The sequence below is a fragment of the Babylonia areolata genome, chromosome 3 (genome assembly GCF_041734735.1).
Source record: "Babylonia areolata isolate BAREFJ2019XMU chromosome 3, ASM4173473v1, whole genome shotgun sequence".
NCBI lineage: Eukaryota > Metazoa > Mollusca > Gastropoda > Neogastropoda > Buccinidae > Babylonia > Babylonia areolata.
The window spans coordinates 14,385,640-14,400,868 of record NC_134878.1 but is presented as its reverse complement, the minus strand read 5'-3'; the positions used below and the strand labels follow the sequence as shown (position 1 = coordinate 14,400,868).

The following is a 15,229-nucleotide window of genomic DNA, read 5'->3' as shown; positions in this document are numbered from 1 at the left end:
ACATAAACAACAAAAATAAACATACAAAAACACACCCTAAAAAACCAACAGAAAAAGAAAAGAAACTGTATTACCACTTCCCTTCAGCTTCAGAAAACCGCCCTCAGGAGGAACAATGAAGTCCTTTTGGACAACACTGTCAAATATTTAGACATAACATAACACAGCTGCATCAGTATGTATACCGACATGCCTGTCACGAGTTCCTGTTATAATAAAATCACTGTCAAATACTTAGATCTGACATTACACAGCTGCATCAGTCAGTATGTCAACATCCCTGTCATAAACTGAGCAACACACTAGACACCACGTTCTTGGCATCAGAGATCTTTTCCCATCCCTCTTGCAGCCAATCAGTGGCAGCCTCTGTGCATGTGTGTATGTGTGTGTTTGTGTGTATGTGTGGGTCTGTGGTTTTGAGTGCGTTTGTGCATGCACGAGAGTGTAAGTGTACACAAGTGTCAGGAGAGTTCTGTGCACGTGCGTGTGTGTGTGTGGGGGGGGGGGGAGGTGGGGGGGGGGGGGGGAGGTGGGGTAGAGGATGAGGTATGTGAGTGTATGAAAGCCTACACTGTGGGAGCAACAGGATATATATATATCTTTGTATATATGTGTGGGGGGTTGGGGGTGGGAGATATGGGCGTATGTGTGTGTGCTTGTACAAGTAAGTGTTCATCTGTGTGTGTGTGTGTGTGTGTGCGTGCTGTGGAAGCTGCGATACATAGACTAGAAATGAGTGTGTGGAAGAGGGGTGTAGAGGAGGTGCAGGGTAATGTGTGTGGTGTGTGTGTGTGTGTGTGTGTGTGTTGGAGCTCATGTACGTTTATATGTATTTGACTGTGCTTTCGTATCTGTGAAACTGCATGTTTGGTGCATATCTGTTATGCATGTGTGGGTGTATGTGTGAATGTGTGTCTTCATGTTTTACATTTATTTGCTTATTTATCATCATTGTTGTTTTATTTATTTATTTATTTTATTATTATTATTATTACTACTACTACCTTTTTTATATTGTAATTATTATTTATTTATTTATTTATGTAAGCTTATCTATTATTTATTCACCTTTTTTTTTTCTTTTTTTCTCAAGGCCTGACTAAGCGCGTTGGGTTACGCTGCTGGTCAGGCATCTGCTTGGCAGATGTGGTGTAGCATATATGGATTTGTCCGAATGCACTGACACCTCCTTGAAATACTGAAACTGAAATTGAAACTGTCATAGAGGTCCCATTAAAACAAACATACAGAGTATACAAACATCTCGTGTGCAGCATGCACTACACACATGTAAAAGAACCTGATGAATCCAAAAGCATTGTCCCTGGAAAAATTCTGTTCAAAGAAATCCAGTTTGATAGTAAAATAAATACATTTGCAACAAAAAATAAATAAACAAATAAAATAAAATAAAAATAAAAATATCAGTGACACTTCACTGCCGCAACATTCTCTCCCCAGGAAAAGCAACCCAAATTTCACACACAGAGAAAATCTGCTGTGACAAAAGAAGAATGCAATACAAAACAAAACACATATTACAAAAAACAACAATAACACGCTAACACCAGTACCTGGCACAGTGAGCATCTGCTTCAGAAGAGAGATGTTGTTCTTGATGGCCGCTTTGTGCAACATCGTCTCTCCTGGAACCCACAATTCATTTCATAGATTTACAGAAAGGATTCTACAGACATTCACACGACATCAGACACTATGACCCAAACAAGTACCAGAGGCTTTGTGTAACATCATCTCTCCTGTAACCCACAGTTCATTTCATAGATTTACAGATAGGATTCTATGGATATCCGTACAACATCAGACACTATGACCCAAACAAGTAACAGGACCCTGACAGACAGAAAGAAAGAAGACACAATGGTGGCCAAACACTCCAGTGAGAGAGAACATAACATTACTGACTTGCAAAGACATTTGGAGTGTTGGCCTGGAGGTAACGCCTCTGCTTAGGAAGCAAGAGACTCTGAGCACACTGGTTCAAATCACATAGTCACCAGTATTTTCTCCCCCTCCACTAGACCTTGAGTGGTTGTCTGGATGCCAGTCATTCGTATGAGACAATAAACTGAGGTCCCATGTGCAACACACAATTAGCACACGTAAAAGAACCCAATGCAACAAAAGGGTTGTCCCTGGCAAAATTCTGCAGAAAAATCCACTTTGATAAAAATAACACTGCAGGCTGAAAAAATTACAAAGAAAAAAAAAAAAAGGGTGGCGCTCTCAGTGTAGCAACACTCTCTCCCTGGGGAAAGCAACCTGAATTTCACACAGAGAAATCTGTTGCGACAAAAAAGATACAATACAATACAATATTATATAATACAATACAATACAATGCGTCTCAGTGCCATCGAACAGATCCACAGCATGACTATCAGGAAGAGACGTGCAAGAAATTCTGGAACCACCAGCTACGGACCAACCAGTCTGAATGTATCCTACTATAACATGGGATGGTCCCTTGATGTCTCCTAGTCTTTTCTGCACTCATCGGAGCGTGCGGAGCTCATGCTGTGGGTGTGCCACCACAAAGCAGACAGACATATGAACAAACATGGTTAAAAGCACTGAAAGAGAGAGAGAGAGAGAGAGAGGGGGGGCGGGGGAGGGAAAAGGGGAAGGAGAAAGGGAAGAAGATTAAAAAAAATTCAAAGAAATTTAATCCTTTTGCCCCCTTTGGGGTGTGGAGGATATGATAACAATGCATACCCACTGAATCACAACTTCAGTCCAACAATGAGAGAGACAAGGAAACAGAGAGAGATTTCGTCACACAAAAAATGTCAGACTTCATATCTCACTTTTCACATCTTTCATCATTGAAAAAGGTCTATACTGACCGAAACTTTGGATCTTTTTTATTTCATCATTGCATTTTTTTTGTTTGTTTGTTTGTTTGTTTTGTGCTGCAGCACTGAGAACCTGTGCGATCTTGCCAAGTGTGAGAGTCATGGTTCTTTGCAAACATGTATCTGCTGCTTTTTTCCACATTCATCTTAACATGAAGCAAACCATCTAGCTGATTGTTACCAGCACTCCAAAAGGCACAAGCACAGCACAGTAGAAGTCATCATGATCAACAACAACTGAAGAACTAAAGGTCCTGACCGACCCACTCACCCCCTGCCCCAACACCCGCACCCTCAATCACTAATGCCCCCCACACCACACCCTTCCATCCTCCTAGACACAGCGAGTTATTCTATCAACACATTTTTGGAGGAAGCCAGCAGAAAGGAAATTTTCTTCCTAAAATTACCATGACCCACTAGTGCAGACTCCAGCAGGGGTTTGATTCCTGTCCTGTGCAAACTACTACCCACCTATGCAGAGAAAACGAAAGTAGCTACGGCCTATAACCTCCTGAAGTAGGTTACCTCCCCTTTGCATCCCTGGCTAGCACCCTCTTTTTCCCGCAACCATCTTGACTCCTTCTCCTGTGCTCTGCATACGGCTAAGTTTTTTTTTCGTATTTTCTGTCTGTCTATCGATACCTTGGCACTCTTGTTTTGCATCCGATGATGAATCACAACAGGTCACAAAAATTATCTGCCAAAACCCTAAGGGTTTGAGTTCAAATCCCAGTCTCACCCATTCTCTCAAGTTTGACGAAAAATCAAACAAGCGTCATTCAGATGAGATGATAAACCAAGGTCCTGTGTGCAGCATGCACTTGGCGCACTGAAAAAGAACCCATGGCAACATAAGTGTTGTCCTCTGGCAAAACTCTGTAGAAGAAATCTCGGTACACAAGTATGTATGCATGCACTAAAGGCCTGACAGGCACTGCTGTCAGGCATGTGCTTAGTAGATGTGGTGTCACATATATGAATTTGTCTAAATGCAGTAATGCCTCCTTGAGAAATTGAAACCTTTTTGATTCACCCTTCACCACAATGAAGCAACCTGTCAAAGATCCAGGCCAAGAAATGTTGCAAGTTAATCTCTCCACATTACGACTGCAAATCACTGAGTCTGGCGTCCTGTTTTCTTTTTTTTTTTTTTTGGTTCTTGTTGCTGTGTTTTTTGTCACCATCTATGTAGCATTGTCCCCGTTTGTTTTTTGTTTGTTTGGTTGGTTGTTTTTTTTTTTTAAACCTATGTACTTCTGCTCAACATAGCATTCTCCATTTGTTTTATATTGTTTGTTTCTTGTACTTTTTACCCTCTACATACTTCTGGCAAACATACCTTTGTGGTTTTTCTTGTTGATCTTTTCAGCAGTCAACTTGGGGTCCGATGTCAGGGCTTCGTTTTCATCCTTCTCTGATCCCTTCAGCTTTTTCCTGGGGGTCTGGGTCTTCCTGTCAACAGCCGAAAAACACTGCTGCTTGAACTGCACCATCAAGCAACTTCGCACTGCTAACTCAGAGGCTCAATTCATATTGTGCCACTAAACTAACTGAACCCTTTGATGCTTTACTTTCACCCCTTCACTTCAAGTGGAGTGATGGCCTAGCGGTAATGTATCCGCCTTGGAAGCAAAAGAATCTTGAGCGTATACGATCAAATCCCACCCTTGCCAGAATTTTCTTCCCCTCCATTAGACCTTGAGTGGTGGTCTGGACACTAGTCATATTGGATGAGATGATAAAACAAGGTCCCGTTTGTAGCATGCATTTTGCTCCTGTTAAAGAACCCATGCCAACAAAAGGGTTGTCCCTGGCAAAATTCTGTACAAAACATCAATTTGAAAGGAGAATAACGGCAGTGTGAGCAGCAGCATGCACATTGCATCACCTACACTGTCACAGTGACTGCGCCCAGATGTGTGTTTGCCCCATTTGTACAAATGTCTACATTCTGTCAAATTTGAATGAAGACATTGAAATGGGTCTGAAACGGGTCAAGACACCAATCCCATATGCAGTTATTCCTCTCAATATTTTGTCCTTTCAACAAGTACAACATGAATTCAAATCATATCTCTTCAAAAGGTGAAACAGACTTAACTGCATAAAAACTTTTATCTCTTTATAAAATTCAACAACATAAATTTATATATTCATATCCTTAAAAAAAAAAAAAAAAAAAGAATTTTTCAACATAAATTAATATTCATATCTCAAAAAAAAAATAAAAATCTAAGGCTAACATCATAAATCATTCTTTATATCTCTAAAGAAACCAAAACAGATTTCACTCACTCCTGACATAAGGTAGCGTTCCGGATGACGGAACGCAATAGCGGTTTCGACAATTAATATTTTTTCCACGCTTTCCTCATGGGGTAGCATAAAAATCACAGCTACACGGGGCATTGTGAACATGTAAAGGGTTGAATGGAAAGTTTCTTTGTGAGGTTCCGTAACTATACACTCGCTGGCCAGCCGTTGACCTTGGTATACCACATGACAAGCTAATTTGCATACGTATCAAAAATGGCACCGCAGGCGATACAAGTGGCCATTTTTGGAGCAAACAAGATCACGACAGCAGCTTTTTACTGCTGCTGAAGTGATCGAAATGCTTCAAACTGAAGGTTTCGACATCAACGAGGATGATGAAGACGTTGAATAGAGTATCTGTAGTGAAGAAAGCTACCAGCAAGAAGGTACTGACAGTGACTCAGCTTCTGAGGGCTGTGAAGAGAGGGAGGGGGGTGGGTGTACACACAACATGAGAAGAGAGGTCAGTACAGGGAGTTTCATTTAGTTACTTTGTGTTCTGCATTTTTTGTGATTTTTCTCCTAACCCTAACAAATGGGTCGGCAGCAGGGGAAAGCATGGGAGAAAACTGTACAGAGTGAGTTAACGCCCACTAGTTCTCAAACCCTTTTCTTGCTACAGTCTAGTACTAGTGTTGAAGGACACGTTTATTGTCACACCTCACCTTTCCTCCAAAGCTGACAACCTGGGGAGGAGGAAGAAATACCTGGTCACCTGTGAACAGATACACAAAATTCCAGTTACCAGGTGGACAGATATACAACAGGTGGACAGATACACAACATCAGTCACCATGGACAGATACACAATGTTCCAGTCACCATGGACAGATACACAATGTCACACAACGTTCCAGTCACCAGGTGGACAGATACACAACGTTCCAGTCACCAGGGTGGACAGATACACAACACCAGTCACCATGGACAGATACACAATGTTCCAACACCAGTCACCATGGACAGATACACAACGTTCCAGTCACCATGGACAGATACACAACACCAGTCACCATGGACAGATACACAACATTCCAGTCACCAGGTGGACAGATACACAACGTTCCAGTCACCAGGTGGACAGATACACAACGTTCCAGTCACCAGGTGGACAGATACACAACGTTCCAGTCACCATGGACAGATACACAACACCAGTCACCATGGACAGATACACAACGTTCCAGTCACCATGGACAGATACACAACGTTCCAGTCACCATGGACAGATACACAACACCAGTCACCATGGACAGATACACAACATTCAAGTCACCAGGTGGACAGATACACAACATTCCAGTCACCAGGTGGACAGATACACAACATCAGTCACCATGGACAGATACACAACATTCCAGTCACCATGGACAGATACACAACGTTCCAGTCACCAGGTGGACAGATACACAACGTTCCAGTCACCATGGACAGATACACAACGTTCCAGTCACCATGGACAGATACACAACACCAGTCACCATGGACAGATACACAACATCAGTCACCATGAACAGATACACAACACCAGTCACCATGGACAGATACACAACGTTCCAGTCACCATGGACAGATACACAACGTTCCAGTCACCATGGACAGATAAACAACATCAGTCACCATGAACAGATATACAATGTTACAGTCACCAGGTGGACAGATACACGAACTTCCAGTCACCAGGTGGACAGATACACAACATAATGTTCCAGTCTTCAAGTTAAAGCAGGAATGACCAGCGAACCTTCTGCTAAGACAAATAAATAAACAGATGCTTAAGTCAGTCACAAGTCATTATCTTGAGGACCATCTGGCCTGTTTTTACACCAGCATGTTTACCACTGTTGTTTGACTGCAACATGGAAATAATCAGCTTCCACCTTTATCTATACCACTGATGTCAAACTGTAACATAGAAAATAATCAGTTTACACTTGTATCCCTACCACTGTTGTTAAACTGTAATACAGAAACAATCAGTTTACACTTGTATCTGTATCATCAATGTAAATCTGTAACAGAGAAATAGTTAAATTACATCTGTCTATCAAAACCACCATAGTTAAACTGCAAGAGTAACACAAATAGTCAATTTACACCTATCTATACCACTGTTGTTCAAAACAAGGCAAGAACAAAATCAGCAACTCCCCCACCCCCTCACCCCCACCCCAAACCACCAAAAAAAGAAAAGAAAAAAAAAGGAAATTAAAAAAACAAACAAAAATAATTACATATTATCTACGGTGCATACAATTCATTCCAACATTCCACTCATCAACACTGAATGTTCCCAACACACTCATCTCGAGGTTATCATCCACACAACTGTCAAAACATATACATACCACTGTCAAACATGCACAGACAGAATCACTCAAAACAAAATGTGCTGACAACTTCCGGTATGAAGACAGGCAACGTGTGTCAATGGAAGTACTGTGAATCCTGGAAGCCTTTGTTTCTCCTCTTTTCTTTGAATACTTACTCATGGAGGGCATCAAATAAAATAGCAGTCCGTATGTAGCAATAAACACACGCAAACACACATGTACAAATATGGTGACAAAAACAAATGAACACTCCAGGCAAAATCAAACAAAAAAGAAAAAGTAAACACACATTGTTAAACAAAAAAAAATGGGGGAGTAAAGGTCCAATGGCGTGTATGTGTACGCGAGTGTGTAAGTGTACACATGTGTCAGGAGAGCTCTGTGCACGTGCGTGTACATGTGTGTATGTGTGTGTGTGTGTGTGTGTGTGTGTGTGTGTGTGTGTGTAGGCTGTATATTTTACATTCATTTGCTCATTTGTTTATTTATTATCATTGTTGTCTTTTTATTTATCTTTACTTATTGTTGTTATTGTCATTATTATTATTATTATCTTTTTACACACACACACTCACATATATATAGAGAGAGAGAGTAGATATATATATATATATATATTCATTTACCTCTTCTTTTTCTTCTTTTTTTTCCCCCAAGGCCTGACTAAGCGCATTGGGTTACACTGCTGGTCAGGCATCTGCTTGGCAGATGTGGTGTAGTGCATATGGATTTGTCCGAACGCAGTGACACCTCCTCGAGCTACTGATACTGATACTGATAGCCATTGTGGCAATGAATTCACATGCACTGTGTCTAGGGCTCAGCGGCATAGGAAGGCAGGGCCCAATCCCCTCCTCCTGGCGTTTTAACAACCCTCCCCAGCTTCTTCTTCTTCTTCTTTCCGTTACATGACCAACATCGACTTGCCGATGACTCTGCCGTGGCTCATGCATGCTGGGTATTTTCGTGTCTCCATAACCCACAGAACACTGACATGGGTTACAGGATCTTTAACGTGCGTATCTGATTTTCTGCTTGCGTATACACACGAAGGGGGTTCAGGCACTAGCAGGTCTACACATATGTTGACCTGGGAGATCGGAAAAATCTCCACCCTTTACCCACCAGGCGCCGTTACCGTGATTCGAACCCGGGACCCTCAGACTGAAAGTCCAACGGTTAAACCACTTGGCTATTGCGCCCGTCAGTTACACATTCACATGTGGGTGGAGTGTGGAAAATTGGAAGAAAGAACCTTTCCCCAAGGACATAACACAAAGTTGAAACAGGGGCCTTGAACCCTGGTGACTGGTGACCTCTGGATCAGAAGTTCAATGCCTGACCGACCCTAACATGGTGTCTCCACACACACACACACACACACAAGCCACCCACACATCAATGACCAAAACAAGCACACAAACAAAATCCATACAAAACCCACACACTTCACTCTTCCAAGCAACATTACTTGGACAGAGGAGCACCCTGCACGATCAATCTTATCAGCACTAAGTTCACACAGTCTTAAGATTTTTCCAAAGTCGGTGCTAATTCCATAGACTTGGGACAATTCTTAACGTGAAGCAAACTTAGTGCTGCTGAGATCACTTGCAGTACAAACCAGCCATCCACTTGGTGGCCAGAAAGCACACATACCTATACCAGAATCTGATAATCAGTACTACAGCCTTCCAAAAACCCACAACAAACCCAGATAATCAGTAACATCACCTAACATTTCCTCATAGTCATAGAACAGCAGATACATAGACTATAGACCAAAAAATCAAATTTTTTTTTTTTTTTTTTTTGTTTGTAAAGCACTAAGCTTGTCATGCTGATTTTGCCTTAACCAGTGTTCCATGCATATCATTTTCATCACTGCTTGACATCTTCTGAACGAAGTTCTCACACATGCTCCTCTTCATTGCCATGTTAGTCTGCTGATTTTTTCAAGGCCTTTCTAAATTTCTGGTTCCTACAGAATGCTGGTGTAAGCACATCTATATCAAAGCTGTCATTGCGAACATCTGAACATCTGAACAAATCAAATGAGCACTGGGTTTTTTCCCCCCTGAAATGGCCAAATATTTTTCAAAATGCAGTGACAATTCTTTTGGGTTTTCCAGAACAAATGTGGACAAATCAGGGACTGTAGGCATGTATGCTAGAAAGTGACACTGTACCAAACTGCTGATGAACTATATTCACAGACTAAAGGAAATTTTCTTCCTAAAATTGCGTTTAAGTAACATACTTACCGTGACCCACTAGTGCAGACTCCGGCAGGGGTCTGATTCCTGTCCTGTGCAAACAACTACCCACCTATGCGGAGAAAACGAAAGTAGCTATGGCCGATAACCTCCCGAAGTAGGTTACCTCCCCTGTGTATCTCTGACTAGCGCCTAGCGCCTTCTTCTTACGATGGTTTTCAAGGTAGAACAAATACGGACAAATTGGGGACCGTAGGCATGTCTGCTAGAAAGTAACGCTGTGTGAACTATATCCACAGACTCACGATGGTTTTCAAGACAGAATATGCACAAATCACGGATGGTAGGCATGTCTGCTACCAGAAAGTAACACTGGACAAACTATATCCAAAGACTCACGATGGTTTTCAAGGTGATGGGGTCGGAGGTGAAGCTTCCAGTCACCAGGTAGTCGTCATAGTCCCCCAGCAGTGTGGCCACAACCTGCCGCAGCAGCCAGGGAGGAGACAGAGTGGACAGCACCTCTTGCAGCCGTCCCGAGCTGTCCACTCCGCCGCCTGAACGCACAACACACCATCAAGATAGTTTTAACTGTCCATAAAACACACAGAAAAAGTGTCTGGAAATTAAAGAAAAATGAGGCCAGGAGAGTAAAGGATTAATAAATGGTAAAGAGTGGTAACTCTCTCCATGTATAAGGGACACAATTTTAAGTCACTGCTGCTTGTGCAACCAATTCAGCTAGCACACAGGTTAACATAAGATACATAGGAACAAACCTAGACACTTCCTCAACATTATGCACACACACACACACACACACACACACACAAGTGTTGATCTGACCATCTCACACACAATCAGGTCTTACCATCTCTCTCTTTCTCTCTCCCTCCATCTCTCTCCCCCTCTCGGAAGTGTCTGGGTTTGTTCAAATGTGCCTTTTGTTTGTGCAATACAAAATTACAATCATGCGAGAATGCAGACACTGGCAATAGTGAAATGCACGTCCAATGAGAGGCACAGGATGTGCATGCCTCTGAGCAAAACATGTATTCCATGTTTGAGTTGCAGATGAATATCTGGTACTTCAACTATAGATCCCAGCTCTAAATAACATATACCAAACTGCATCCCCAAAGTGTACTGATACATTACTGGCTGACGTAATTTAAGAGCAGAAGAATCCTTTACGTCAAATGCCACAAAAGTTTTATTGTGTAATGTGACAAACGGCGCTTGGGACAAAGACAGGGATGGAGATCTTGTCAAGAAACAGATCGGCAGTAGCATCGCAACAACCGCTGTCGGCGACATCAAAGTTTCATCCCTCCCCCTCTTTCTCCCCAGATTTGCAAAGACCTCACAAATAACCTCTGGGGCTTTTCTGTAACCGTCATGCATCTTTTTGCTTTTTTAATGAAATGTAAAAAAGTGCAGACCTTACACATTTCCACTTAACTCATACATCCTTGTTTTTTCGGATGCGACAAGTACATGCTGCAACACAGAACCTCAGTTTATTGTTTCATGACCGAATGACTAGCACCAACTGACGAGATGTGAGGGGATGGGGGTGGGGACTGAATGACTAGCACCAACTGATGAGGTGTGAGGGGATGGGGGTGGGGACCGAATGACTAGCATCAACTGATGAGGTGTGGGGGGATGGGGGTGGGGACTGAATGACTAGCACCAACTGACGAGATGTGAGGGGATGGGGGTGGGGACCGAATGACTAGCACCAACTGATGAGGTGTGAGGGGATGGGGGTGGGGACCGAATGACTAGCACCAACTGATGAGGTGTGAGGGGATGGGGGTGGGGACTGAATGACTAGCACCAACTGATGAGGTGTGAGGGGATGGGGGTGGGGACTGAATGACTAGCACCAACTGATGAGGTGTGAGGGGATGGGGGTGGGGACTGAATGACTAGCACCAACTGATGAGGTGTGAGGGGATGGGGGTGGGAACCGAATGACTAGCACCAACTGATGAGGTGTGAGGGGATGGGGGTGGGGACCGAATGACTAGCATCAACTGATGAGGTGTGGGGGGATGGGGGTGGGGACTGAATGACTAGCACCAACTGATGAGATGTGAGGGGATGGGGGTGGGGACTGAATGACTAGCACCAACTGATGAGGTGTGAGGGGATGGGGGTGGGGACTGAATGACTAGCACCAACTGATGAGGTGTGAGGGGATGGGGGTGGGGACTGAATGACTAGCACCAACTGATGAGGTGTGAGGGGATGGGGGTGGGGACTGAATGACTAGCACCAACTGATGAGGTGTGAGGGGATGGGGGTGGGGACCGAATGACTAGCACCAACTGATGAGGTGTGAGGGGATGGGGGTGGGGACTGAATGACTAGCACCAACTGATGAGGTGTGAGGGGATGGGGGTGGGGACTGAATGACTAGCACCAACTGATGAGGTGTGAGGGGATGGGGGTGGGGACCGAATGACTAGCACCAACTGATGAGGTGTGAGGGGATGGGGGTGGGGACTGAATGACTAGCACCAACTGATGAGGTGTGAGGGGATGGGGGTGGGGACTGAATGACTAGCACCAACTGATGAGGTGTGAGGGGATGGGGGTGGGGACTGAATGACTAGCACCAACTGATGAGGTGTGAGGGGATGGGGGTGGGGACCGAATGACTAGCATCAACTGATGAGGTGTGGGGGGATGGAGGTGGGGACCGAATGACTAGCACCAACTGATGAGGTGTGGGGGGATGGGGGTGGGGACTGAATGACTAGCACCGGAGATTAGAAAAGAGAGATAAACCACTTGCAGAAATTGCTGAAGCCAGGCAGCCTGCGCCGCGGCACGCATTCATTATTCATGAGCTGCCTTTGCCCCGCCCAAACGAAAGGAAAGCGTCAGTCGAACGCAGTCTCCTGAGTGATTTTATAATTTGGATTACACCTTTTTTCCCTTTTCTGTTTGCTTCATCCCACGCAGATGTCAAACTCAATTTTGTTGTGAATAACATTCCTAAATATTTATATGTATTGGTTACTTTTATTTCCCTATCACCACAGCACCATTTTTCACGAGTCGAAAGATGACCTCCATTGCGGAAAACTATAATTGGTCTTAACGAGATTCACTGTTTGTTGTAGTCTGTCTGTTTCTTGCTTAAGGGCATTTAATTGATTTTGTAACCCTATGGGTGTGTCAGACAAGAGAACAACATCATCAGCAAATAGCATTAAGAGCAAATCTGTTGCGCCAGGTATCATTTGTATTCCATGTCTCCCCTTCTTTGATAACTCCACTGCCAATTCACTGATGAAAAAGGAAAACAGCTGTGTGCTTGGCATACAACCTTGTTTAACCCCTCTTGGACACTGAAAAAAGTCTGAATAAATACCTTTGTCACGAACACATACAAGTACAGAATCGTAGATGCTTCTAACAGCCATGTAAAACTCCCGAGAGAGAGAGACAGAGACAGAGACTTAGAGAGAGAGATAGAGCACAATACAACGGTCTGCTCGGGCAACATGAAGCGTTCGTATATATATGAATTATATATATGATTATGTACATATAGATAGATTTAGATTTACATACTGATAGATCTATATGAAATTATGTATGTATGTATTCATGTATGTATGTATAGACAGATGTTAGAAGAGAGACAGAGCTGAATATGTGTTTTATGTTTTGATATATATATATATTTTTTTTGAAGAAATGGTGATGTAAACCAGAAAGTGTGAAGAAAAAGTAGCGTTACGAAAACGCAGTTCAATAATTTATAACTGTCTCTCTCATGTGCAACATTGCGCTGGGGGAGGGGAGGGGAGTTGGTGGTGGGGGGAGCTGCTTTATTTTCTTTTTATATTATCTACATTCAAGCAGATGCAAACGTGCTAAAAACCAAAGCAAAAATGAATCAGTTTTCATTGTATACAGCGAATCTCACTACACGTGGAAAATTCCAGGCGTAACTTAACTTTCGCTTTACTGCAGCTGAACCGTCGAACCGACCAGTTTCCTTCAGGTGGGGAAGGAGAGGGTGATTTACCCCCACCCTTCCGCACTGCGTGTGTGCCCCAAAACGGCTTCAGCACTGTTATAGACAGTAAGAAGGGGCCTGCCGCGAGTGGTTTATCTCTCTTTTCTAATCTCCGCTAGCACCAACTGACGAGGTGTGGGGGGATGGGGGTGGGGACCGAATGACTAGCACCAACTGATGAGGTGTGGGGGGATAGGGGTGGGACTGAATGACTAGCACCAACTGATGAGGTGTGAGGGGATAGGGGTGGGGACTGAATGACTAGCACCAACTGATGAGGTGTGAGGGGATGGGGGTGGGGACTGAATGACTAGCACCAACTGATGAGGTGTGAGGGGATGGGGGTGGGGACTGAATGACTAGCACCAACTGATGAGGTGTGAGGGGATGGGGGTGGGGACCGAATGACTAGCATCAACTGATGAGGTGTGGGGGGATGGGGGTGGGGACCGAATGACCAGCACCTCTTCTTCTTCTTCTTCTGCGTTCGTGGGCTTTAACTCCCACGTTCACTCGTATATACGCGAGTGGGCTTTTTACGTGTATGACCGTTTTTACCCCGCCATGTAGGCAGCCATACTCCGCTTTCGGGGGTGTGCATGCTGGGTATGTTCTTGTTTCCATAACCCACCGAACACTGACATGGATTACAGGATCTTTAACGTGTGTATTTGATCTTATGCTTGCGTATACACACGAAGGGGGTTCAGGCACTGGCAGGTTTGCACATATGCTGACCTGGGAGATCGTAAAAATCTCCACCCTTTACCCACGAGGCGCCGTCACGGTGATTCGAACCCGGGACCCTCAGATCGAAAGTCCAACGCTTTAACCATTCGGCTATGGCGCCCGTCACACTAGCACCAACTGACGAGGTGTGGGCGGATGGGGGTGGGAACCGAATGACTAGCATCAATTGACGGGGTGTGGGTGTGTTGGGGTCGGGACAGGAGGGGATGGAGGGGGTGGGGTAGGGGGGAGAAAGTAGTTGCTGTTGAGTGTGGGATTCGATCCCCGCTACCTGTGAGGGCCTGGGTCAGCTCCTGCACCATGGGGCCACTGCAGCGCTCCACCTGGCCGTCCTCGCTCCACTGCCACCCTGTGTCCGCCAGGTAGCAGCACTGGGTGGCCAGGCTCACCAGGGTCAGCAGCTCTGGCCAGCACGCCTGTCACACACACACAGACACACACATCAGCGGACACACACACACACACACATAGTGACACACACACACATAGTGATAATATGCCTTTAGGTCAAACACTAAACTAACAGCAGCTCTGGCCAACATACCTGTCAAACACACACATCCACACACACACACACACACACAGAGTGATAATATGCCTTGAGGTCAAACACTAAAGTAACAGCAGCTCCTCTCAACACACTTGTCATACACACACACACACACACAGTGATAACATGCCTTGAGGTCA

The 15,229-nt window shown here is 44.3% G+C and overlaps 1 protein-coding gene across 1 annotated transcript in view; it reads right to left on the bottom strand.

Moving 5' to 3' along the window:
• The window catches only part of LOC143279757 (uncharacterized), a 46,627-nt gene that overhangs the window by 9,278 nt on the left and 22,120 nt on the right, over positions 1 to 15,229 (bottom strand). The window contains exons 10-14 of the mRNA XM_076583885.1: positions 14,811 to 14,955; positions 10,147 to 10,304; positions 5,864 to 5,913; positions 4,222 to 4,334; positions 1,578 to 1,649 (exon numbers count right to left, since the gene is read on the bottom strand). Coding sequence (XP_076440000.1) covers positions 1,578 to 1,649; positions 4,222 to 4,334; positions 5,864 to 5,913; positions 10,147 to 10,304; positions 14,811 to 14,955 — 538 coding nt within the window. The remainder of the gene's footprint in view (positions 1 to 1,577; positions 1,650 to 4,221; positions 4,335 to 5,863; positions 5,914 to 10,146; positions 10,305 to 14,810; positions 14,956 to 15,229) is intronic.